Source organism: Chiloscyllium punctatum, chromosome 48 (assembly GCF_047496795.1).
Source record: "Chiloscyllium punctatum isolate Juve2018m chromosome 48, sChiPun1.3, whole genome shotgun sequence".
Classification (NCBI taxonomy): Eukaryota; Metazoa; Chordata; class Chondrichthyes; order Orectolobiformes; family Hemiscylliidae; genus Chiloscyllium; species Chiloscyllium punctatum.
This window is the reverse complement of record NC_092786.1, coordinates 55555871-55582001: the sequence shown is the minus strand read 5'-3', so window position 1 is coordinate 55582001 and position 26131 is coordinate 55555871. Positions and strand designations below refer to the sequence as shown.

At 44.3% G+C, this 26131-nt stretch overlaps 1 protein-coding gene across 1 annotated transcript in view; it reads left to right on the top strand.

Annotated features, from left to right (window-relative positions):
- Nucleotides 1-1312: 1312 nt before the first annotated feature.
- The window catches only part of smad6b (SMAD family member 6b), a 58835-nt gene continuing 34016 nt past the window's right edge, over nucleotides 1313-26131 (top strand). The window contains exons 1-3 of the mRNA XM_072565285.1: nucleotides 1313-1846; nucleotides 5012-5068; nucleotides 6253-6321. Coding sequence (XP_072421386.1) covers nucleotides 1429-1846; nucleotides 5012-5068; nucleotides 6253-6321 — 544 coding nt within the window. The 5' untranslated portion in view covers nucleotides 1313-1428. The remainder of the gene's footprint in view (nucleotides 1847-5011; nucleotides 5069-6252; nucleotides 6322-26131) is intronic.

Genomic DNA, 26131 nt, shown 5'->3' with positions numbered 1-26131 from the left:
AAGAATTGCTGGAGGCTGCTACAATTGCAACATTTAAAAGGCATCTGGATGGGTATATGAATAGGAAGGGTTTGGAGAGATGTGGGCCAAGTGCTGGCAGGTGGGACTAGGTTAGGTTGGGATATCTGGTCAGCACGGACGGGTTGGACCGAAGGATCTGTTTCTATGCTGTACATTTCTATGACTCTATGACTTGGACAATCCAACTCTGCAAAATCCCAATCGACAGCGGGCGGTGAGAGGGGCGAAAGTGGAGTGAAGATGCAGACTTGGGTTAGCTGTTCCTTTTGACCTGCAAATTCATTTAATGCAACGCCAGCTACCTATACACACCTTTTAAACAAATTAGGATCATTGGGGTCGATTTGCGAGGAAAAAAATATCATTAAAATACCTTCAATAAAGTCTCTGGTGTGCAAAGGGTTAAAAAACTAGAACCCTTGTTTGCGCAACCATCAGTACAAATCAGGGCCGCGCCAAAATGTCTAGACTACCACATGATTTCAGAGAGCCAATGGCTGAGTTATGTGTTAGGACGCCCAGAGTGTTGTAAAGAGAGAGAGAGAGAGAGTGAGAAAGAGGAGCAGTGGAGAGAAAAATCCACATAGTGCAGCCTGACATGTTGATGACGGGGACTTGTTTCTGCAGCTCGCCTCTGCCTGCCTGTGTGTATGTGTGATTGATTATTTCCCGAAGCTTGGGATCATCAGTAGATGCACTGAAGGAGCATGTGGCATCGCTGCAATCTGCAATGTGATTTACAGAAGGGGAGACGCAGCTCGCTGGGATCTGCTGCAAAGGAGGGAAAAGGACACTTGCATTCAATGTGAAGAGGAACGTTTTTGTCTGTTGAGGAAGAGGGAGGTGTAGGTTGAGGAATTGAAGGAGATATTGCTAACCCCACTTGCACAGGAGAAAATCGCCTGTCTTTTTGTTTTGATTTTTGGTCTGGCTCGTGGGTTCCAAGTTGCTTTTTTTTGTGTGCAACATTTCATTTTTCCCCTTCTTTCTGAATTAGTTAACTGATTCCGCATCTCTCTCTCTCTCTCTGCCCCCACCCCCAAACACCCCCTGTCCTCTTGCACACACTTCCCTCCCCCCCCCCCCCAGCCGAATGTTGCAGCTTGGATTACAGTGGAGCTGTGATCTGTGTCCTGGAGCTGGCTGTGCTCACGCATGGCTTTGCTCTCAGCTTGATGCAGTGTGATCTGCTCCCTTTGTAAAAACAAATCCCCCCCCCCCACCCCTTCCCTTCCCTTTTCCCCTGACCCCCCTCCCCTCCCCTTCCCCCCCCCCCCCCCCGCCCCCAACCCCTCCCATCCACCCAGCCCAGGACAAGGAGGGCAGCGGCAGAGACAGACTGGCATTGCCAAGCTGCAGCGTTTCAGCTTGTCCTCCCTCCCCGGCCACTCCGTCTATAACCGTCGTATGTTCAGGTCTAAACGGTCGGGCCTTGTGCGGCGACTTTGGCAGAGCCGGGTAACGGGAGGAAATGGGCAGGAGGCGGACGATTGGAGTGACCTGGCCGGATCGCTAAACGAGCTGAAGTCGGTCACTCACTCGCTGCTGAAGAGGCTGAAGGAGAAGCCGCTGGAGGTGCTGAGCCAAGCGGTGCAGAGCAGCGGTGCTTTACACACCGCCTGTGTGCCCATGGCCAAGAGCGAGCTGAGGCTCGGAAAGCAGACACTGGCCCCTCAAGTCTTACTCTGTCGACTCTTCCGCTGGCCTGACCTCAAGCATCTTTTTGAACTCAAGCGACTGTACTCCTGCGAGGGATTCGCCAGGAACACAGACAGTTCCACCGTCTGCTGCAACCCTTATCATTTCAGCAGACTCTGTGGACCAGGTGAGCCCTCTCTCTCTCTCTCTCCCTTATCTCTCAGATGCTCACACATTCCAGGCAAAAGTGAGGATTGCAGATGCTGGAAACCAGAGTCTAGATTAGAGTGGTGCTGGAAAAGCACAGCAGGTCAGGCAGCATCCTGCTCCTCGGATGTGCTGTGCTTTTCCAGCACCACTCTAATCCCCACACATGCAGCTTAAACAAAATCTTGAGGCGTGCATCGCTTTTTATGCATTCAAACTTTTTCTCATTGAAGATGGAAGGGGGTGATGATGGGCTGGGATTGTGGGTGATCGGAGAGAAGATGAGAACTCCCAATTCTCACCTGAGGCCCGCAGTTAGCGCTTTTAACCAGGTATAAACTCCTGTTCCTTGTGAAAGGTTTCACCTTTGTACACGGCTGCTTCTCTCCAGACTTTGCAAAGAGGCACGTGAGATGTGGATTACCTTCATTATAAGATGCCACATTTTGAAAACGATTGAATGCTTCAGTGTGTGACATAAGTGAACGCATTTAGAACCACCCTCACCCCCCCCAATAAAAAAACTCGTGTGAAATCTATTTTTAAAAATATTAGTTCAAATGAGATCCCATAATTTGTTGGTATCATTGCAAAACCCAGTCTCTCAAGGTACAAACGGAGTTTGGAATGTGTTTGTAATACACTATCTTGGAAAAAAAAATGCAGACATACGTAATGTCGATTTCAAACACTTGAAGGACAGAAATTGTTGTCACTTTGGGGGCCCAGGCGGATTCATTCATTTCAGTCATTCACGTGGAGTGGATGTAACATTTCAGTCATGTGAATGCGGAATGCCTGTTTCAGTCATTCATAAAGTAGAATGCTGTTGTAGTAAATACAGCTCCAACAATGGCAGGGCTTTGGAACAGGTGAGATTGGGAGTTCTTGGCCTAGGGCGGGGAGGGGCAGACAGGAGGAAAAGGTAGTCACTTACAGACGGGGCAAAATCAGTTCTGAAATAAAATGGGAGTTTGTGACTTCCATAGTATTTGATGTGTGCCTTGTGATTTTTCTCCCCTTACTCCGGGTGAGCAATGTTCACGCTGAAACTATGAAATTATGGACACTTTGTCTCAAACAAAAATACATGTTCTAGGCATTCCAAATTGTCTGTTTATTCCGTGTCAGAATCACGAGCGAACAAGGCGATCGAGATGTGAGTGTACAATGTGTATCACTTGGTGAGTGGCTAACGGTTTAAGGGAAAGACCGGAGATTTGAACCCTTTTATACGTTAAACATCAAAAGGAGGATTCCGCTCTGGGTACCCCTCTTTTGCCATGTCCAATTTCTTAGATAAAACTTGAATTTCTAGTGAGTCTTGGATTTAAATTTGCTTTTTTTTTAAAAAAAAGTGTTACATTTTAATTCACTTGTCCTGTATTCATGGAGAGGTAAGTGGGATTGGATTTCATTTCTCATCATTGTTCTATCTACAGTTAGTGATTTAGATTTCACACCCTGGCTTTCAGTGGGTTTTCTTTGTAGAGTTTTTTTTTGTCGGTTCCGTAGGCAGGTGCTGAGGAAGGAGATGTGGCTGTGGTAGCGAGTCCTGAAGAAGGGCTCATGCCCGTAACGTCGACTCTCCTGCCCCTTGGATGCTGCCTGACCTGCTGCGCTTTTCCAGCAACACATTTTCAGCTTTCAGTGGGTTTTGCAAGTTCTTGGGGAGTGCATGGGGGGGGGGGCGGGGTCATAGATAGATCTGAGTTCAGGCTACTCTGAATGAAACATCACGCAACACCAGGTTATAGTCCAACAGGTTTACTTGGAAGCGACGCTCCTTCAGCAGGTGATAGTGGAGGGCTCAATCTTAACACTGAGTGAGATTACTCATCACAGGGAACCAAAGTCATCTTTTCTCCCTTACAGAGAGAAACAACTGTTCATATATCTGGGGGTAGGCGAACACCACTCCCTAAGTACGGGGCAAGTGAGAAAGATGAAGAGGTGGTCATCATGGAATAACCAATGCAGGATTGCGCCCCCAACCTTGTGATCATTCAGCACCACATTATAGCAATTAGCCAACTGAACTCTTCTAACTCGGTTACTTACTTCTAATGGTGAGACTCCTGAACTTGGGGGAAGCACCTTTCTAATGATCATTAATAAATAATTTAAGCGCCGTTTATAATCCAAGGGAAACAGTTTGGCCAGATTGAGAATTTAATAATACAAAGGAGATGGGGGAACAGTTAATGCAGAGAATTGTGAATTCAATGTGTTTACTTTGAATGCTGTTTAAACTTGTTTAGAGGCCCTGATTTAAAGGGGGGGGGGTACCACTATTGCTTTAAAGACAAACATAAAACAGGCCCCATGCCTTGTCTGAGTCCAATTGCATTTTGAAAATAGCTGAGGATCACTAATGCGTGACATGATAACGTTCATATTAATGTCACTGATGCAAATTCTGGCTTTCACCTGTATATGTCCTTCGTGTATTTTTTTAAGGAAAACAATGTTAAAAAGTATTTAAAATGTGACCGCTACCAGTTGCAGTTTCCTCCCTAATTGGCCTCCAACCCACAAAGAAATCTTTTTTTAAATATGGAAAACTGCTTTAATCTAACCAATTGTAACGTTTTGTTAGCACTAACAAAACCTAGCTGTATGTTTCCTTCGCTCTTGCAGACTGAGCGAGTCAATTTCAGGCTCCCTTTTACTATTGTAACAAAGGCAAACGCTTCCCTTTTTTTAAGGAAGTTGTAGTAATCTCGTGTAGTAATTTTTCTTTAAGAAAAGGTTTAAAGTTTTCTTAATTGTACAGACCGGACTAGATTCCAGCGAATGCGATTTTAATCTCAAGTTTTTTTTTCTCTCTCTCCTCCTCTAGTGGGAGGAGATTGAGGTCTGGAATTATCCCTTTGAAATGAGATCGATTTCAGCTCGTGTTTTTTTTCCTCCTTTTTCCTAAGAAGTTCGAAAGCTATTTAGGTGAAGGAGTGGTAATAATATGTAGTTTGCATATGTCTGGCGCCAGCCTGGCTCTCTCACTCATCTGACGATTGAACATCCAGGCAATTACTGCAAGCTCACTCTCCTTACACTTAAACCTTTCCCAAGACAGAGAAAGGATTTTTTTCTCTCGTTCTCCACTTTTTCTTTCTGTTTTTAACTCCCATGTCATCATTTTCAGACTCTCCACCTCCTCCTTACTCGAGATTCTCTACAAGTGATGAGGAAAAGCCACTGGGTAAGTTCTTAAATATGTCTAAAATTACGACTTTTTTAAAAAAAATGTTGGTATTAGTTTGAGGGAATGGTGGCTAGACCAGAGCATTGTAATAAACATGTGCCACAGGTAACAGATTGCTGTGAATTCAGCAAAAGCTTGTCATTTTTGTGTGCAAGAGATAGACAATCCATGCTCTGATTAAGCATGTTAAAAATATTTTATTTGTGATTAGGAATGGATCATCCAAGGTAACCTGAAAACTAAGGGACTGGGCTTCAGGAGGGACAATGTGGGGGAGGAGGGGAAAATATCTCCAAACTTTTCTGTGTTTCAAAGTAAGAGCTTTGTTAAAACAGAACTAATCCAGCTTGCAGGGATTTTTAATTGTGTTTGACTACAGTAACTGCACCTTATCCTGTTCAGTTTTGTATTTAGCCCACCGAGTGTAAACCTGTAGTCTTCAGGAAGGCTTGTGAATTTTGCTGCTATTTTGTGTGTTTGCCTGCCAAACACTGCAGAGCTTCAGTGAGTCACGCTGTGGTTGGGAGTGTGTGGTGCTGGGGTTGCAAAGGATCAGTCATGAGGCAAGCTTCAGTTTGTCCTGGGTTAAACTCTTCCACTATTTAAATCCTATTAATCGCACAGTTTTCCTGTGGCATTCATGGGGGGAAAAAAAAACTCTTGATTAAAATTTACTTTTTTAAAAAAAGAATGTGGGGGAAAGCAGTGTAAGATTATAAAGACGTTTGCCATGCGGTTTTATACCAGTGCTAATGAGCTAGGGTTGAGGAAGATTATATATATTCGCTTGTTGAGAGCTGGAGCTTTGGTGTAACTTTTGATGTTTTGGAGAATGGAAGTTTGTAGATTTTTTTTTTGTTCCTGTAGTTCCTCCTGGTTTCCATTTATTCTAAACACCCATGAACTTTGCTCTGAAATGTTATAAACTTTATTTGTGGCGTGTGATGTTCTTGCCCCACAGCATTGTAAAACACATCCAATACAACACCTCGCTTCCCTGTGTAATCATAGCATGCCTGAGAAATGGGGTAATGTGTGTGATTTAGCTGTTTTCCATTGTCTTACAGCCATTGTGTACAATGTTTGGGAAGTGCATTGTGAAATTCACCCTGTGCAGTAGTGTAGAATGCACTGCGTTTGCAATTCCTGCATCCTTACTGTCCTCTTTTACCATTCTCCAGAATGCACGGCATCCTGCACTGAAACAGAAGCCACCAACTCCCCAAATATCACACCTGGAGATTTCTCAGGTAAGCTTTTTGAGCATGTTTCAAGTGTGTAAACGTGAAGGAAGTGAGATTGATTAAATCAATGAGTGTTCAGGAGCTTCATTTTGTTAGGAATGATAGACATCACAGTAGTCACAACGAATAGTGCTCTCTCTTTAAAATGCTTCAAGATGATCCATCCTTCTGGAAAAGATTCAAGGGAATTTTCTATAATGTTGGGTTTATTATCCATATAGCAAGTATACTATGGAATAGTGACCATTATTGTGTTAAATCTGTGCTGATGCCACCTTGAATCCCACCTGGACTTTTTGAGGTTGTGTTGATTTCAGAGAAACAGAACTTTTGGAAATATACAGCAGGTCAGGCAGTATCAATGGAGAGGAAAGTGGAGTCCCATGTTTCAGACCAATAGCTTTACTTCAGAACCACATTGTTTTGTACTTGGACTCCCAACTTGGGGTTGTCTTGGTTTGGAAGGTGGTATTATCAAGAGTTGGTAATTTTGTGGATCGGGAATGCTTTGTTATCCTCTTCTGGTTGAGAGTGAGGGCTGGGACATGCTGTTGTAACATGTTTCCCTCGTCCCCTGTTTTCATTGACCCTTTTTATTTCTTGATCATTGCCAAGTAAGAGAGATTGTACATTATGCCCCCTTGGGTAAGTCTGACGACAGAAATGGTAGCAAAGTGGTTGTCTGCTTTAGTTGACTTGATCTTGTAAAGTTGTCACTAAAAGACTTTTTTTGATGTGAAATCCCAGGAGGGGTTTCTGCCTGACAAATGACCATGTGAGTACAGTACAGGATTTTCTGTTTGTATTCACGACCCTTTCATGAAAGCTATCAATAGGAGAGTGGGGTCAAGTCAGGCACGCTACAAAGTAAACAAACTAACTCTCACATGCCCCCTTAACCTCCCAGCTAGTTAGGGGAGGGAGCACCTCTACCTTGATGGACTGAGACTGTAGACTGGCAAGATTGGCATTGATGGACCCCTTTGGTGTTTGCAGTTTCATAAATGGTGATGTAACCAGTTGAAAACATTCCACTTCTTTACTTTATTGGTTCAGGGGATGTGGGCTTTGTTGGTTAGTTAAATGTCAAGCATGTAGGTTTGGGTTTGGAATCACATGTGAGCCAGACCAGTTAAGGAGACAGATTTCTTTCCCTAAAGGACACTAGCTTTTCATTTCTCAGTGACTAAGTAGGCTGAAAACAACCATGAGATGGCATGTGTTAATATGATGTTGGTTCTGAATTTGCTAGCAACATTTAGAACTAGTTTTTTTTTTGGGGGGGGGAATGGGTTGGAAATTTGGATTATATCTCTAAATACGATTTGATCTGTAGTGGTTCAGTTGGTCAAAGGTGGCGTGGCACTAACTTGTGAGAACAAAGGTCCAGGGCTCAATTTCTCAGTCTGTGGTTCATTCAATGATCTGAGTTGGACAAGTGCTGCCCCCTGGGCAAAGTTGGTGGAATATAAATTCAACTAAGGTGCCACCTTCCAGTCCTAGTTGGCACCTGTTGGAGGATGTGAAACAGGCCTCTGGCATTACGTCAGGTCAACATTGCACCTGGCTTCATGCTTCAAGTCTGCATTGAAATCTAGTGTCCAACAAGATTACCAGAAGAAATCATCGATCAGGGTTGAGTTGGCACAGCAGGAGAGAAGGGTGAAAAAGATGAACGTGCTCTCTGCCTCTTTCTTGCATTACTTGAGCAGCATGAGCATGGTTTGAAAACAAAAAATGCTGGATACCCAGCGAGTCAGGCAGCATCCATGAAAAGAGAGCAAGCAAACATTTTGAGTCTAGATGACTCTTCTTCATCAGCCATCTGATGGTTTGGATTCACCATCTGCATTTACCTGGTGCCTTTAATGTCTCTAGGTGCTTCAGGAATGTTGTCCAACAAAATCTGGCACTGGGCTCCACAAGAGAGGTTAGGACTGAAGCTTAGTGAAAGATCTGGTGCCTTAAAGGTGGACACAGGGAGGTTTATGGAGGAAATTTGAGTTTGGAGCCTCATTAGCTGAAGATAAAACTGCCAATAGGGGTGATAAAAGTCGGAGTGTACGATGTGGTGTGGCTGGGGTCTGGGTGCCTGTTTGTGGAGCAGAGTCCATCCATGAGAATATGCATGTTGTTACTTTTTTTTTTGTTTATTGATACTAGCTTTGTGGCTAATCTGGAGACTTTGGCATTATGGTATCTAACTGCACGATAACTGTGGCTGACCAATTCTTTATCGTGCCCTGAAATGTAAGTGAGGAGATTATCTTGCCGTGTTTGTTTTGTGTGTTATGTGGTTTTAAGGCCCAGGCTGACAGAGGTGTAAGCACGCTCTGCTCCAACAGGAATGTGTGGGGAGGAAGATTGTGGTGAACATTCACTCTGTACAACTGTATAAGGACAGCTGCCTCCCAGTCCCTATGCAAGTCTGTTGTTGGCAGGATTTGTGCTTCTAACCTGGAACACTAAGTTGCGAAAGATCAGTTGATGGCACTATTTTTTCCACATGTAAATTAATTATTGATAATTTACCAGGCGCCAGACGGTGCTCTTCAGCAAAATAGAACCACATTTGCAAAGTCAAAATGAACCTTGTGCTACAATGTAGGAGCCAGTGAGCCCCTAGTAATCTTGCCCAAACTCCCAAAGCATTGGTTTGGAACAGAATAATCTTTGCACACCATATGACCATGAGGACATCACTTGCAATTCCAATCCTGTCCTCACCCACACCTTCCTGCAGAAAGTTATCTTTGGCTAATTATCTCTGGCTAATTTCCCCTTTTTTTAGCCACCTCACTACCCCATTCTTAACCCTTAAGTGCTGCCTTGTAGTCCATTAACTCAGCAGAGATTTGATAATTGGGTCTGGCACTTTAAGCCAGTGTTAGACTAATAGTTCCTGAGCCTTGTGCACCAGGTCATTCCTATCTCACTGGATGTTCTGAAACATTCGCACTTCCTCATGAATCACTGTGAACCTGAATCATGTGACACCGTGCCAGGCAATGTGACCCCGAAGGTTCCAGATTGTACTGATACCAATATCATAGTGATTGGTGGCCTCTGTGCTCCTGCCTTTGAATGAGGAGAAAGGCCATTGTTCAAGTTTCAGTCACAGTACATGGTTGTTCCGCCACCTCCGGGAGTCTTCCTGCACTCTTACTATTCCCTTGTGGGATATGGGAGTCACTGGCTGGGCCAGCATTTGTTGCTCTTGAGAAGGTGGTGTTGAGCTGCTTTCTTGAACCACTGCAGTGCATCTTCTCTGGGTTGACAATCAAAGCCATTAGGGAGGGAATTCCAGGATTTTGACCCAACGACAGTGACTTGTGGAAATTGCCGGGCAATGGTGTTCCCATATATCTGCTGCCCTTGTCCTTCTAAATGGTGCGTTTGGAAGGTGGTGTCTCTGAATCGTTAGTGAATTTCTGTAGTTGGCCCTCCAATTTATGTCCTTTCTAGGAATTTAGTTCCAGTCACCTATCCCGTGCAGGCTGACCCACATTGGCACCTGGTATAGCAATGCCTAAAATATACTTTTGTTAAAATCTCATCCATTTTATCAAATCCCTTCAAGGCCTCCACCTCCCCACTACCACCTCCAATCTCTGTAACAGCCTACAGCCCAATAACATTCCAAGATCTGTTATCCTCCACCTTTGGCCTCTTGTGCGTTCTATTTCTTCTTGTTCCATCACTAGCGGCCATGTTTTCTGCTGCTTGGGCCCCAAGCTCTGGAATTCCCCCCTCTAAACCCTTCCGGCTCTCTTCTACATTCAGGTGTCAATGACCAAACTTTTGGTCATCAGTCTTAACGTTTGCCATATGTATGACTCAATGTCTAATTTTATTTTATAGCAAGACCATAACACAGAGGAGCAAAATTAGGCCATTCGGTCCATTGAATCTGTTCCGCTACTCATTCATAGCTGAAATGTTTCTCAACCCCATTCTCCGGCATACTCTTTGTAACCTTGAGCCCCTTACCAATTAAGGACATCTCTATCTCTCTTTTAAATACATTCAATGACCTGGCTTTCACAGCCCTCTGTGGCAGAATTCCACAGATTCACCATCTTCTGTCTGAAGAAATTCCTCATCTCCGTTCTAAAGGGTCATCCCTTCACTCCAAGGCTCTGCCCTAGTGTCCTAATCTCTCCTACTAGTGGAAATATCTTCTATCCAAGTCTCTCAGTATTCTGTAAGCTTCAGGGAGACTCCCTTGAGTACAGACCCAGAGTCCTCAACTGTTCCTTCGAGCCTGGGACCGTTCTTGTGAACCTCCTGCATACCCTCTTCAAGGCCAGCATATGCATCCTTAGATACTGGGCCCAAAACTGCTCACAATATTCCAAATATGGTCTGACCAGAGCCTTGTACAGCCTCAGCAGTGTATCCCTGCCCTTGTATTCTAGCCCTGTTGAAATGAATGCTAACATTGAATTTACATACCTAACTGCCAACTGAACTTATATGTTGACCTTAAGAGAATCCTGAATTAGAACTCCCAAGTCCCTTTGTCCTTCAGATTTCCAAACCCTTGTCCCATTTAGAAACCTGTCTTATGCCTTCACTCTTCCTCCCAAAGTGCATAACCCTACTCTTTCCCACATTGTTTTCCATCTGCCACTTCTTTGCCTACTCTTCTAGCCTGCCCAACTCATTCTACAGCCTCCCTGCTTCCACACACTAACTCTTGAAGGTACACACCCATGGACATGTGCACACATTCTCTTGTTGGACATGGGAACAAACTATATTATGATACGAAATATGAGTGAATTCCATGTAGATGCTGTCTCCTCCAGGTTTATGCAGGACTAGGTACCAAGCAGTTGTTAATACCTTCAGGTGTAAACCCTGGACAGAAGCTAAACTTGAAGTCTAAAGAGCATTTTTATTTTGTTAACTATATACAGATGTAACCAATCATTCTAAGAAAAGTAGTGAAAGGTCCCTGCCAGTGAATTTTAATATTGGGGATAGGAATCAGCCAATTTAATAAATATTAATAAAATATCTGTTTGCCTAATGCTTCCCTTGATCTTTCAGCCAAGTTTAGTAATAATCATTTGCAGTGAAAGAGAGAAACACACAAAAGCAGAAAGAATGCTCTCCGAGCTGGCTGTAACTTTAATCATTCCTTTTCTTTGCAATTAAATTACAGCTGAACAGCACTTAATGTTTTTCCTTTTGGTCCTTTGAAGTCAAGTCAAGTTTTTTTTTTTGGTTGGTATTTTTTCTGTTTTTAGTCTGTCCAGGTTGGGTAGAATGTATTACGTTTTACAGACTGGAAAGAGCATGTGACTTTCTAGATGCTATGATATTAACGGAGAGAATTGGTGAGGTTTTCCGTAATGGAAATGAGTTTAACTAGAACAATATAACGATAAAATGGAGTGCAGTCTCCATGAAATCAGATACGTTTTTTCCCGACTGTGCAAGTTCAGATACTGAGACTTGTAATAGCAGACTGTCGTATTTGGTGATTAATGCACTCCTAGTGTTCAGACTTCTAGTTAAGAGGGTGGGAGTTTTTAAGAGATTTCAAGCTGACCCATTAACCCCTGGGGCTTATTTTAACCCTTTACTGTGAGGCTGATAATAGCTAGCATACACTGAGACCCAGGCCATTCCTTTCTCTCTTTCACTCATGCTCCCTCCAGACTTGACCTGATTAGTGTTTTTATCTGAGGTTGTTCAGAGATAAACCTGGCTCTGGTAACCTCTGTGTACACGCTGTGCAGGCATTTTGAGTATCTGACCATTGTTAATTTGAAACCCCTTGCTTCTTCACTCAGTGTGGGTCTTGGCACTGAGAGAGATAACGACTTAGGTGAGATAACATCAGTCTTCCAAAGCACTGGCAGATTTTTTGTATCATGTGAGTTTGGGGAAACCTTACATTTCCTTTGCAAATCTGATAATCTTTTATAATGTTGAATTTATTTTCCTTCGTTTAGAGGGGTGTAGCTATTTCTGGCATATACTGTCCATCTCTAATTACCCTGCAAAAAGGTGGGATAGTTTCTATAGAGATACCCACAGTGCTTTTAGGAAGGAAGTCGTTCAGCAACACTGAAGGAATGGTAATATTTCCAAGTCAGGATGGTGAGTGGTTTGGAGGGGAACTTGCAGAGGGAGGTGCTCCCAAAAAAACTGCTGTTCTTTCCTTCTAGGTGGGAGTGGTCACGGGTTTGAAAGATACTGTCTAAGAAACCTTGCTGAATTTCTGCAGTGTATCTAATAGATGGTACACACTGCTGCTACTGAGTGTTGGTGATGGTGGATGTTAAAGATGGTGGAGGAAGACCATTGTGATTTACACCTGGCATTTCTGTATTCTGAGTCCCACACTGTTGAAGGCCAGTGGTCAAATTGTGGAGGGTGTGCGGTGTGAATTTTCCAGAATTGTACCTGGACTGCAGTGGTCAAACGACAAGGACGAGGCTAGGATTGTATACACCACTCAGCCTAATTTTTCTGAGGGTGTGAACAATCTCTTTTCTAAGTGTACAGTACTTATACATTTTTTGAGTGGCCAAGCATGCATATTAATTTAAGGGACAATGTGTATGTAGCCTCTGCGGATGATTTTGGATCAAGAGAATGGTTAGTTGGATACCCTGGGATTTGGATGCTTACATGAGAGTTTGATTAGTGTTTTTGAAATACAAAGCAGAGTGGATGCAGTAAATGGAGGGAATTTAGGGGACATCACCAAGAGAAATGTAGAGCCTGATTTTTGTGCAAGAGTGAAAATTGGAAGCATGTTGATGAATAATGGTAAAAGTCCCAAGACTTTCTCCCATAAATGGCAGTTGGTACTGGATCAGTTGGTACAGCTGGCTTACTGAATCAGCCATGATCTCATTGAAGCGTGGAACAGTCTTGAAAGACGAAATGCTTTCGTCTATTCCTAATAATGGTGCAGTTTCTAGGAAGAAACATTGACTTGTGATCAGCAGCTGGGACATAGGATGATCTCAGCTCACTGTACGCATTCTTGATGTTTCAGGAGAGTGTCCTGATGGCATTCTCTATCATTTCCCAGTCTCTGTATGGATGATTTAGCCCCACAGTTAGGTGTCCACTCTCTGCCGGTGACAGTGTCTTCCCAGATAACTTGAGGCATGTCTGCCCACACAAAATCCATTATTCATCAGAAAAGTCCCGTTCTCGATGGTTCAGACTTTCATTGGATGTGCACCTATCAACTGCAGCCCTGGCACGAGTGAGGTGGTCAAGTGTGTGACTTCCTTTAAACCGTGTCCAGTATTTGATTGCTATGGTAGCAGCACGGGTGGCTCAGTGGTTAGCACTGCTGCCTCACGGCGCCAGGGACCCTGGTTCGATTCCAGCCTCTGGCGACTGTCTGTGTGGAGTTTGCACTTTCCCCCCGTGTCTGCGTGGGATTCCTCCAGCTGCTGCAATTTCCTCCCATAATCCAAAGATGTGCAGGTTCGGTGGATTGGCCATGAGAAATGCAGGATTACAGAGGGGCTGGTGGGTCTTCTCTTCGGAAGTTCGGTGAGGACTTGTTGGGCCAAATGGCCTGTTTCCACACTGTAGGGATTCTGTGATTTACTACTGTGGCTGAATGACCCTTAACATTTAGAATCTTGTTTGGAATAGAGCAGGTTGACTTTGAATTTAGGCTTTACAGTTGGCAAGGCCTTTGTTATTAAACACCACATGAAGTGAACATTTCCAGGATTTTGTTATGTAAGTGATTATTGAATTTCATGTTGTAAATGGGTGTTTCCAATTTTGCATACAAGCCTCTCCAATTTCACTTTTTAAAAATTAATGTCCAATTGAAGAAATATAACCATGTGAAATGAAGATTATGTCCCAAGAAAGTTGGGCATTTTCTTTTTGAACTAATTTCAGTTCTTTAATTGGGACGTGGCCTGACTGATACCTTCATTGGTTGTTGCACATTCCTAATTGCCCTTGAACTGAGTGACTCGCTAGGACAGTGCAGGGGGCAGTCTGGCCTCATTTAGTCCAAACCACATACGGCCGGCAGAGTTCCTTCCTATTAATGAACTCCAGTGATCCAGATGGGGTTTTCACAACATTGATAACCTCCATGTTCACCAGTACCAAAACTAGCATTATGTTCCAGATTAGCGAACTGAATTTAAATTTCCTGCAGGTGCTGTGATGGGATTTGAATCCACATCTCAAAGGCATGACTCTGAGTTTGGATTACTAGTCTGGCAACAGTATGAATATGCTACTGTCTCCTCTAACTTTGGTTGGCTGTGTTTGTAACTGTCATGTTTGACAGAAGCAGCCTCTCCTTGTGCTCCTTCATTGCCCTGTAACTCTCACCCCCAGGTCCCCAGCCATCCCTCATGTATCTCATTGCCTCCTTCTGCCCCTTCACTCTTCCTTTTCCATCTGAGTTCTAACATTACCGCAGAGGTTTCTTAGGCTCTCCGACCCCAAGAAAAAAATCATAGTTTTCTTCCAAAAAAAGACTCTAGTATTTAGAAGTGAAAGATCTGGTCCCCATTTGGAAGAGTCTGGTTTCTCTTGTACTGAACGTGTGTCATTCGCAAGTTTTACTGGTGCTGCCTTCTGGGGCAAGGCGACTTCTGGTGGCCTCTGAGTGAGACTGGCCTGTCTTTTCTCCTGTTTGCATTTCTCCCAGTCCTTGCCTGCCTGTCTGTCTCCATGCAGACACACAATCAATTTTTAAACCTTTTTTTTAAAGTGATTTTTCTCCCTCTCCATGCACAATTGGGATTGATAACATCAGGACTGGGAGCGCAGTGCAGACTGGGAATTTCGGAGGGCATGAATTATTGTGTGATTATTATCAGCAGTGAGGCTGCTTGACTTTCTGCCTATGGCATGCTTCAAAGGAGAAGCTTGCATTTCTGCTGTGATTAATGCTAACCACCAGAGCTAATCCATCACAGTAACCTCCATGAGATGCAGAAATAAACTGGAGCCAGTTAGGATAATGGTCATTGAATTCATTCATGAAAACCATTTTTATTAAGATTAGGTCTCCATATGGAATTTTTTTTTAAAAACCTTTTGTTTGAGCTCTGAACGTGGAATGCTGCAAGAATTTCTTTCCAATCAAAGATTCCCTTCACTTGTCCACAAGATGTTTTCTTGGAAATGAACAGCCCTTCCTCCATTCCCCAGGATGAATGTTTATAGATACTTTGGAGAGTTATCGTGTGGAAGTGATTAGTATTTGTGCTTTTACTATATATCTTCATTGTTACTTTTCTAAACTCAGGTGAAAATAAATAAATAAATAAATGCTTTCTCTGCTAATCTACCGCTCACTCACTCCCTGGTTTTTCATGTAGCATCTGTGGGAGAGGAAATAAGGAGTTAACGCCTCCAAGTCCAATATGATTTCTCTTCAAAGAAAAGCATTAACTTTTGTTTCTCTCTCCACAGAAGCTGCCAGACCTGCTGAGTTTCTTCAGCACTTGGTTTTCATTTCAGATCTTCAGCATCCAGGATTTTGTTTTTGTTGCTTGGTTTCCTCTCTCACTCCGAGGAAAACTCAGCCCTTCAACACTGTTATGCCATTTCAGGTCAATCACGATCGTACTCATAGTCCATATTCCTTTGTATTCTCATCTAGCAAAACTCCATTGCCCAAATTTGAAATTTATTAATTGATTGACCATGTTCTGCTTTCTGTGGGAGAGAGCTGCACACTAGCCCCATTTTCTGTCTCCTCCCTTCTCCCCCAAAAGGTGCACAGTCTTCCAGTGAGAACCGATATCTCAGTCTCTCCAACAGGGGAATGGTTTCTCTCCATCTATTCCGTATATCCTCTCGATATCCTGATTCGTCTTCCATCAGATACCCTCAAAAGTTCTCACGTACCAGGGAATGTCTGTAGTATTTCCTTTTAACCTGATGTGGTCACATTCTGAATTGTTTGGAATCCATGGGGAGCCTAGACCTTATCCTGGGGGTATTCAACAAATCTGCAATTCTCCGCCTGCCAGTGTTGGTGAGATTGGGAGCTGGGTCTAGTCTCTGAAGCAGTTGTAGCCACATTTTGCCAAAGTATCTTTTTCCAATTAATGAGGTTTTTTTCAGCTTGCTTTCCAATAATCGAACCACCCCTGAGCTCCCTACACTGTCCACCTCTCTGAGCAACAGTCATGGTGAGATGGTCAAGCAAAGACAGTTAGTTAGCTGGACTCTGCAGCAGTGTCACATTTTCGACGTAATCGTGGGGTTAGAACTGGATGAGGATGGTTGGTGCTCAGAAGCAGTTCATAAAAGATTTACCATACTAGTAGCTGGAATGGGTGGGATGTCTTATGAGGGACTGATAGCCAGGCTAGACTTGTAACCACTGGTGACATGATTGAATTATACAAGAGTCTGAGGGGTCTTGACAGGAGAGGTGTCAAGAGGATGGTTCCTCTAATGGTAAAATCTGGTAGTAGGGCTCACTGTTTTAAAATTCAGGAGTTACTTGTGAGCTTCTGGAACTCTTCCTGAAAAGATGATGGAAGCAGAGCCCTTGAGTAGTTTTAAGGCTGAAGAAGAGCAATTCTTGTTACAAAGAGGGTAATACATTATCGGGGGGCAGGCAGGAACGATCAGATCAGCTGTGATCTTATTAAGTAGCATAACAGGCTCAAGGGGCTGATTGGCCTTCTCCTGTTCTACAGGCCTATGCTATAATCCGCCACTTTAACAATTGGTATGTTTTGAACTCGAGGCTGATTAGGCTGACGGACAGGAGCTTGGTTTGAGCAGGAGTAGAGGAATGAACTTGAGAGGTGATGGGGTTGGAGGCCAGGAACAAGGTTTGAGATTCCTCTTTGAACTGATGTTGGGGACAGATCTCAAAACTTGTACCCTTCTTACATCAGTCAACCTTGGTGTCTCCCCTGAACTCTCTCTCTAGGCTCTCAACATCTATTCTGTGAACTGCAAGTTCCTGATCTGTGTCCTTTGCCAATCCTCTTCAGTCTGACTCTCGATGAACAAAGTCAGCATGTTTGGTGTACTTTGGCTGTCTTTAAGACAGCAGTCTGGAGGTTTGGGCAAGGCACATCAGTGGGCAGGTACATCACAGGGTCTGCTCCCGACAATTCAATTCCAAGTCACTCCATTCCGGTAATCTGGTGCTTCGCATTCTTTAAATACTTAGTTCCCATTTTATTGCGTAAAGTTCAGTTCAAGATGGATTGTTCAGTGAATGAATAGGTTAGTGGTGGTGTGTGTATAGGGAGAAGGGAGACACTCTAATGTTGTTACGATTGCTCTATAATTGTGAAACACCTCCCAATCCCTACTCCTCACCATTCCCACGAAGGGCAGTAAATGTACAGCAAGTCCCCAGGTTACAAATGAGTTCCATTTTTAAGTCTGTTCGCACATTGAGTTTGTATGTAAGTTGGAACGGTTAGGTACAGTTCACTTCTAGCATCAATTAGTCAAATTTTTGTCTTAGTATATAGTATATATTTTACCTAAACATCTTAAATATAATACAGTAATGGTAATAAGTGTAACTACAGTACAATATAGTGCACTGTCTTGAGGGTCACGCAAAGCAGTCAGCCCGTTCATTAGTTTGAACCGTTGTATTAACTCGCTTTTAGTTTTAAATAATGGGCTTTATGGGGGTTGGTTTCTAAGTACAGGCATTCATAACCCGGAGAAAATCTGTACTTTGTCTTTGTCTCTTTTTATGTGTTCCAATTCATATGGGTTTGGCGATCTGGACTGAATGATTCTGGCTCCTACAAAGAGTTGATGCAGGAACCAAAGTGAGATGCACAGGTATTTGAGAAGACAAGAGGAAGAGTAATTAGCTTGCGCCTGCACTGGCTTTATTTGCGAAACAGTGGACCACTGGTGAGGGCAAGCCGTGAGGAAACACTATGAAAGGAGATGAAGAGTCAGGTTGTCAGGTGATGGGGGAAGAGACTGTTTGATATGGTCGGTATAAAGCGATCGTTTTATTTGTCAGCGCTGTCCATTAATCCTAAGTCAAGGAATTCCCTCCCTAAACCTCTCCACATTCCTTGAAACCTCCTTCATTGGGGCAAGATCTTTAGTCAGCCAGCTGTCTACCTGTTTACCAGGGAGTTAGGTGTCCAAGCTTGGCCGGTTTAGGAAAAGCATACATAGACAAACTATCCCCCAGTGCTGACGTAACTGAGGGGACGCAGGTTAAAGGTTTGGAGTTTGAGATCCTGAGGGCGAGAGAGTGATAGTAAACTTGGAGTCACTTTTCAGGGGCAAACAATCAATGATTCCAAAAGGAAGATTAGAGAAATAAATGTGCAAGGGAAAAGGTAGGGAAAGGGGCTGACTTGATTGTTTTACAGAGAGCCAGGGTGGTCTCGATGGGCTGAATAGCCTGCAAGCTGATTACGCTCTAGCTGTATCCATGCAGCAGTGCAGTGGAGGAGGAGGAGAGGTTTGACAAGGTGAATTGATGCATCTTGTTAATGATCTGATCTTGTTACACACGTGCCACTGCTATAGTTACTCTTTCCTAAGTTATGTTAATGGTGGATGTTAGATGGGAGGTGGGGTGGGGTGGGGGGGGAAACAGGGAAGAGTGCGAGGGGCTGTGGATGTTATTGTCAGCTGCTTGGAATTAATATTGTGGTCTCCTCCCGGTCTGTTTGGCCGACACAATTTACATTGCTACGGCATGGATTTGTTTTAGAAAATGGTGACGCTAAGCAGTCCGGGTACAATTAAACATAGATGCTTTTATAGCCTTCACACACCACTGGCTTCCCAAAAAACACCAAACTAACTCTGACAAGAGCTGTGTAAAACCACAATCTCTTTCTGTGTTCATTGAGATGAAGGCATCAGCTGGTGAACGTAGTACTCTCCTGTTTCTGTCACTGTATCAGCACCAACTGCATGCCACCCAGGGATGGCACCAGTCAGACACATCTCTCTATTGTGCCCTCCTAGTCCTGCTCTCCCAAGTAACACCCTTGTTATTTTATCTCTGAACTATTAGCTGGCGAATACCATCGCCAGTGTGTGGGAGTACAGACTGCCTCTATTCAAATGCCTATTATGGCTCAGTCGATAGACCACTCACCTTTGTGCTGGAAGAATGGGCGTCCAATTCCCAATCTGAACTTGAGCATAAAAGTCCAAGCTAGCATTCCCAGTGTGGTGCCAGTATTTTGGACGTGTGTCACATGTAGAAGTTCCCCTGGCAGTATTTGGGAGAACAGGAGGGAATTTTCCCCAGAACCAATGTTTATGCCTTGGTCAACGTCATGAAAGGAAATCTTCTGCTCATGGTTGGACTGCTGTTTGTTGGAGCTTGCTGTGTGCAAATTAGCTGCCAGGTTCCCAGAATTAATGAACAAATTCAACAAAATTGTTGTAAACCGCTCCAATATTCACAGCAGTGCTGAAACTTCCCAACTCCTTCGTTGGCTGTAAAACACTTGGACTATCGTGAGGTCCTGAACCAGGCTACGAAAAGAGAGTTCTTTCTTTTCCTCTTTGTGGCTGAATAGGCAAAAGGCAACCATTTGAAGGCTAGGTATGGAGCAATATCTTGACTCTTTGTCCCCACCTCTCAGATCCATTCACTCTGTACTCATTGGTGTTAACACTTGCTCGCCTTGGATTAAGATTAAGGAGTCAGTTGGGTCATCTTTCACACAGTGTCCGCTGTCTGAATCTGATTCAAAAATGTGGAGGCGATCACTGTTCGCTTGTAGTTCAGTTGACCAGGATCTAGTAATGTCCTCCTAAAAAGTGTTTCTGTGTGCCCATCCAATGAGGGCTGGGTTGGGCTGAGCTCAGCAATGCCTACCCCCCCCCCACCAACACCTCCAAAAAATAGGTCCCACATTCCTTGTGTCTGATTAACAAATTCAGCATAATGAGAACAAGCAGCCCTAAAGCGGCACAGAACCGAGAACCAAAATTCCATAGAGAGCCTCGTGAATTCATTGTTTTTGTACTGGTGGGAAGCACATGCTGTCTTCCTACAAGGATATGTTTTTGGATTGATGATGTATCCCAGCCCCTGTAGCTGCCCACCACGTTAGAAGGTCTGAAGTGTAATGGTGGACACCACATGCTCCCTCTCTCCAAGGAGGCCCGGCTGTGGACATCTCCATCAGAGAGAAGCAGGCAGTTAGACACAGGGCCCTTATAGGGTCCGCTGCCTGAACCTGATGGTGGCCTATTGGCCAGGCCCTGACGTAGTGTGCATCCAATCACATCCTGGGTTTGCATGGAAAAATGGCTATTTACATCTGGTACTAAGAGGCTGGATCGATCATTCTGAGCAAAGATGAAATAAAGGGGTTACACTTCTCTCAGGAGTGAATCTTAGGTCAAAGGAAGATATGAAATTTTATTAAATAACTTGTTTGAAGTCTTTTGGAGGACACATACTGAGGAGGAGATGCATGAAGTATCTGATTATGGTCACTGTTGATCTGTGCTGTTTGAATTGTGGTAGTCCCAAACCATGTGAACTTTATCTGCCTCTGGAAAACTGACTTTTTTTTTAAAGTTGAACAAGGTATTGGCGCTGTATCCTTATTACATTCTGCAATGGGCCTGAATTAGCACCACTAACACAGAGGAGAAAGACGAGAGCAATGCTATAGATTCTCAGCCTCCAGTTTAGTTGAACCTAAAAGATTGTGAAAAGGCAAGAATCTTGCATTAGTTAACAGTAAATAGATAATCTTGCGGTGGGATGATAGCAACAAGGGAAATGTTGCACAGGTGCCAAAGTGGCTAGATTAGATTACTTACAGTGTGGAAACAGGCCCTTCGGCCCAACAAGTCCACACCGCCCCGCCGAAGCGTAACCCACCCAGACCCCTACATCTACATCTACCCCTTACCTAACACTACGGGCAATTTTAGCATGGCCAATTCACCTGACCTGCACATCTTTGGAGTGTGGGAGGAAACAGGACCACCCGGAGGAAACCCACACAGACACGGGGAGAACGTGCAAACTCCACACAGTCAGTCGCCTGAGGCGGGAATTGAACCCAGGTCCCTGGCGCTGTGAGGCAGCAGTGCTAACCACTGTGCCACCGTGCCGCCCGCTACTTCCAAGATTGTGATAGTTGATGAAAAAATAAATTGCTCCCACCAAACCTGACCGAACAAAAGTAGGAAATATTGATGCATGTTCACAGTGGCCTGTCAGGCTGCACCTCAAAAATTACATCCATCCTCAAGAAATGGGGGAGATTCCTCTGTACTGTGTAGCCTGATCATCTGTCCTGCTCCGAGTACAATGGAAAATGGGGAGAACTTGGTTTCTTTAAAGCTGGGGAGGTGATGAAGGGCTTTTACCCGAGACGCAATTCTCCTGCTCCGCAGATGCTGCCTGACCTGCTGTGCTTTTCCAGCACCGCTCTAATCTTGACTCTGATCTCCAGCATCTGCAGTCCTCACTTTCACCGAGGTGAACGTAAGGACCTATTCCCGCTCCCGCCTCTCTCCCGTACCCAGAGTCGTAGGTTCAGTAAACTGTGGGTGTTGAACTAGAGGTTCCAGCTTGTGAATAAGAGAGTTGTTAACCAGGATGATCTACGCACCAAGGTTGAACAGCATTTGGGGCAAACCTCTGAGGAAAACAGAGGTAAGCAAAGCAGGCATCAACTCCACACGCAGGTGGTTTTGAGAGCATCTAAGATTGGCCAATGGGTTCCATTTCCCAAATTACTTGGCGTTTTGTAGGACAGTCACAGACCATTTTACAATTTGGATTCCTGATCTAATTACCCCACTCTTCTGATCTAGAAGCCAGTTCTAGCTCACCCTCAGAACCAAATATGACTATCTTTGTGCAAACCCAAAAGGAACTAGGCCCTCAGTTTGCTGCAATATTATATCATGTTCTGGTCATTTTGTCTCTGTGGTGAAACTTGTGACAAGGTGCTGAAATACAAGTGTCCCACTCTCAAGAGACCTGAATGGTCAGGACAGAGTGGATGGGGAGAGACCTTTCAGCTGGTCAGAGGGTTGAGAACTGGAGTGCACAGATTTAAGGCGAGAGCATGATGATAAATATTTTTATGCAGCAAGTAGTTAGGATCTGAAATGCACTGCCTCAGGATTCGTTGGAGGTAGATTCAGGGTGAGGTCTCCAAAGGGGATTAGAAACTACTCAAGAGGGAATAAAAAATGACAGGGCTGTGGGAAAGAGCAGTGAAGTGGCACTAATTGAATTGCTCCAGCAGAAAACCCAAAAGAACACAATGGGCAGAATGGTCGCATTGTGTCGCTGAAATTGTTCTCTGAGCCTGTGACCCTTCCTTCGGGGTTGAGTTGTGAGTGTACTTATTGGGTGCCTTGTGCCTATGGTAGTTATTCTGATCATCACCTCGGATAAATGTTGGGAGTGTGGGACATGTACCCAGACCTCTGGCTCAGAGATAGCGACACTACCACTCCCTCTGCTACAAGAGCCCCGTGAGTGCAGTCGTAGGGAGTAGGTTGCTTGAATTCTGTGAGCTTCGGAGGCTGTTTTAAGAAAGGAAAAATAAAGTGAAAACAACTGCCCCTTTAAAACAAGCCCCAGGAAAATGGGCAGAACAGTGGAAGCCTGTGGGGGTGGGAGGGTTTAACCCACAGTGCCTGCTGCTGCCAACTCTCACTCGACCTGCCAAGTGCTGCCTGTCCTGCCAGTTCATTTGCTTTCAAAGCCTCTGTTGTGGGGGGATTTAACTCCATCTCCCAGGCGGGCTGGATCATCAAGGTAAGGGATATGGAAAAATAATGACTTGAGTACTTCCACTATGATGCCTTACACTCTCTGAATTGGTTGTGAATTGTTTACTTGAGGGAAGTGTGTGCCTCAATCAGGCTTCCTGCTTTATTGTTTTTATTGTTCCAGTCATGCAGTAGCACAGTTCACTGCAGTTCGTAGTTAAAGGAACTTGGCATTGTTTTATCTTTTGATTTTTACTGTTAGCCAGTCGCCTCTATTCCTGTTCACCCTAAAGGTTTGTGTACTGTAGGAAGAGACAGCGTTTTCCTTCCTTGTGTGCATCAGAGTATTGTGTAACTGGCTATTCAACTGTGGAGGCATCAGTGGGTATCCCAATCCTGTCTTTGTGCACGTGCCTCCTTTTGGGAAGTTCTGTTTTAGCCAAGGCTGTCGCTGTCCCATCGCTGTCGTACTCTTAGCGCAATTTCAGGAATGGGACAGGCTTCTCTTGGCTATGTCCCCCATTCCCAATTGGACTTGGAGCTGTTTTGTTTAGCAACACTTGGACAAATCATAGACTTTTAAGTCATCTGACTGTCCTGCCCACTGCCACCTGACAGTCACTGCAGCATGATCTTTAGCAATACACTTGCTGACTGGCTTGGGAATGCGGTTTGATTATCTGGTCCAACACTACAGTTAATGTTAGCCAGAATAGAGAGTGCATATTCTCAGTGTCCAGTCACTATCAAAAGGTTGTTTGTAATGAAGGCTCTGAGATTGAGTGAAATCTTTTGTAAAAGTTGAAGTAAAATGAATATTAAATGTAGTTACATTTTAAAACTGGATTTCCACTTAAACTCTGAAGGAAAGTCAGAATCGTGATATTTTATTTCCCCCGGTGGTTTGCTTACAGCTTAAATTTTGTTTCTCCGTTTGAGACCTGGTTACTCTGTGCTTACTGTCAGACCCTTCAGTGATATAAATAACACCGTGCCTCTCGAAGCACAATAACCCTTCGCTACCTGGAGAGTATACCGGTGGGTTTGATCAGCTTCTGTTTCCAGGCAGCGTTTTTGGATTGTCTCCATTTTAACTGGTTTGGAAAATGGTAAAATTGAAAATATTCTGGCTTGCTGGGATATTTGGTGAATTGCATAATTTGAGAGTACAAACAAAGCAAGATATTCCTGAGTGTCACACTTTCCTGTTTCACCCTTTCACTCCTGTGTATCCTTTATCCTTGATCATTCCCTGTCACTTGTTCATTTTCTGGTCTTTCTCCTCTTCCTCCTCCCATTCTCTTCCTTCCTTGCCGACACACCCGCCCACGCACGCACATAATGTTAGGCTTTCCCACGTGCATTTCTAAATTGGCATAGGCTTTAAAATATATTAATGAAAAGTTCAATATTTCAGTTTATCTGTTCCTGGGATTCCCAGCCACCTTTTTTTCAACAGGACCTGCTTAATCAGGCTGGGAAGTAGAGTTGAGGCCGAGATGAGGTCAACTATGATTGTATCAAATGGTGGAGCAGGCTCAATGGGCCAAATGGCCTACTCCTGCTGCTAGCTCTTATGGTCTAATACGTAACTATTGAGCAAGGATGGTTGCACAGAGATTGGAGTCTAGCTTACATTGCTCGGTTAGCTAATCCCGGTTCCCCTTCCTCTCCATCTTGAGACATGAGGGGAGCTCTTGGTGCGCGAGCAGACTTAGTAGCTGGGGTGGTCCTCACAAGTGATGGTTTTGCTCATTAATTCTTGAGGTCAGCGTTTGGAAGAAACTTTGTGCTAGGAAACTTGGAGGGCTTTCGGATGTTTCTGAAAAATGTTTCATTTGCATTGTCATTGTCATCAATCTCTCAGCAAGAGGGCGTTGTTTGCATGCTCCATGGTTTGTACCTTCCTGGTTGACTTGGCAGCGTTATCCTGGAACCAGAGGTCTTTGGACAGAGAGGACGGGCTACCATGGGGAAGAAGGGCTATCGGGGGTGAGGGTGGGGGTGGTGACCCTGGGGAAGAAGGGCTGGTGGGGGTGGTGACCCTGGGGAAGAAGGGCTAGTGGGGGTGGGGGTGGCGGTGGTGACCCTGGGGAGAAGGGCTATCAGTATTTTCATCACTTCCTATTAACTGAAGCAGGAATAGGCCATTTGGCCCCTCAAGCCTGCTCTGACATTCATTAAGATCATGGCTGAACTATCTGTCGTCTCAGCTCCTCCTACCTGCAATATCCCCATTACCCTGAATTCCCTGAACATGCAAAAACCCAACTGTCTCTTGAATTTAATGAAGCTGCCTCTGCTGCTTCCTTGGGCAAAGCATTCCATAGATTCATTACTGTCTGGGAAAAGCAGTTCCTCCTGAGCTCTGTTCTAAATCTACTCCCCCTAATTTTGAGGCCATGTTCCCTAGTCCTAGTCTTACCCACCAGTGGAAACAACTTGCCTGCTTCTATCTTATCTATCCCTTTTATAATTTTATATGTTTGTATAGATTCCCTCTTATTCTTCTAAATTCTAGCGAGTACAGTCCCAGGTGACTGAACCTGTCCTCATGGGGTAACCCCCTCATCTCTGGAATCAACCTGGTGACCCTCCTCTGCACCACCTCTAAAGCCAGTGTATACTTCCTCAAGTAAAGAGACCAGTACTACACACAATTTGATGGGGGAGGAGGGAGAGAGGTCCCTGGGGAAGAGGAACTGTTGGGGATGGGTCTCTGGGATGGGGGTAGGGGTTGTAGTGTTTTTGATGTTGTTATCTAATACGGTCTGACAGAGATGCTGGCAGCTGGAACTGGTGGTATGTGAATTGCAGTGTAGCTCTGACCAGAAAAGCCTGGACTCTCTCTTTAACCAAAGTGTAAGCTCTGGTGTTTAATGCTTGAATCGAGGGGTATTCCCCCTGGCTCTTCCACTTTGATCACTTCCCTGGAACAGAGTTTCAACAGCCCAGAGGTGTGCTCTCTGTGGGATCAGACACTGCCATCATTTGTACCAGGGTCCTCTGATGAATTGATTGTCAGTTTGTTCCCATTTCAATGAGGTCTTGTGAAAGTTTCAAATGTTTTCTTCAGCCCGGGTTTGTGGGCGGGAAGGGGAGTTGGGTGGAGAAGGACCTA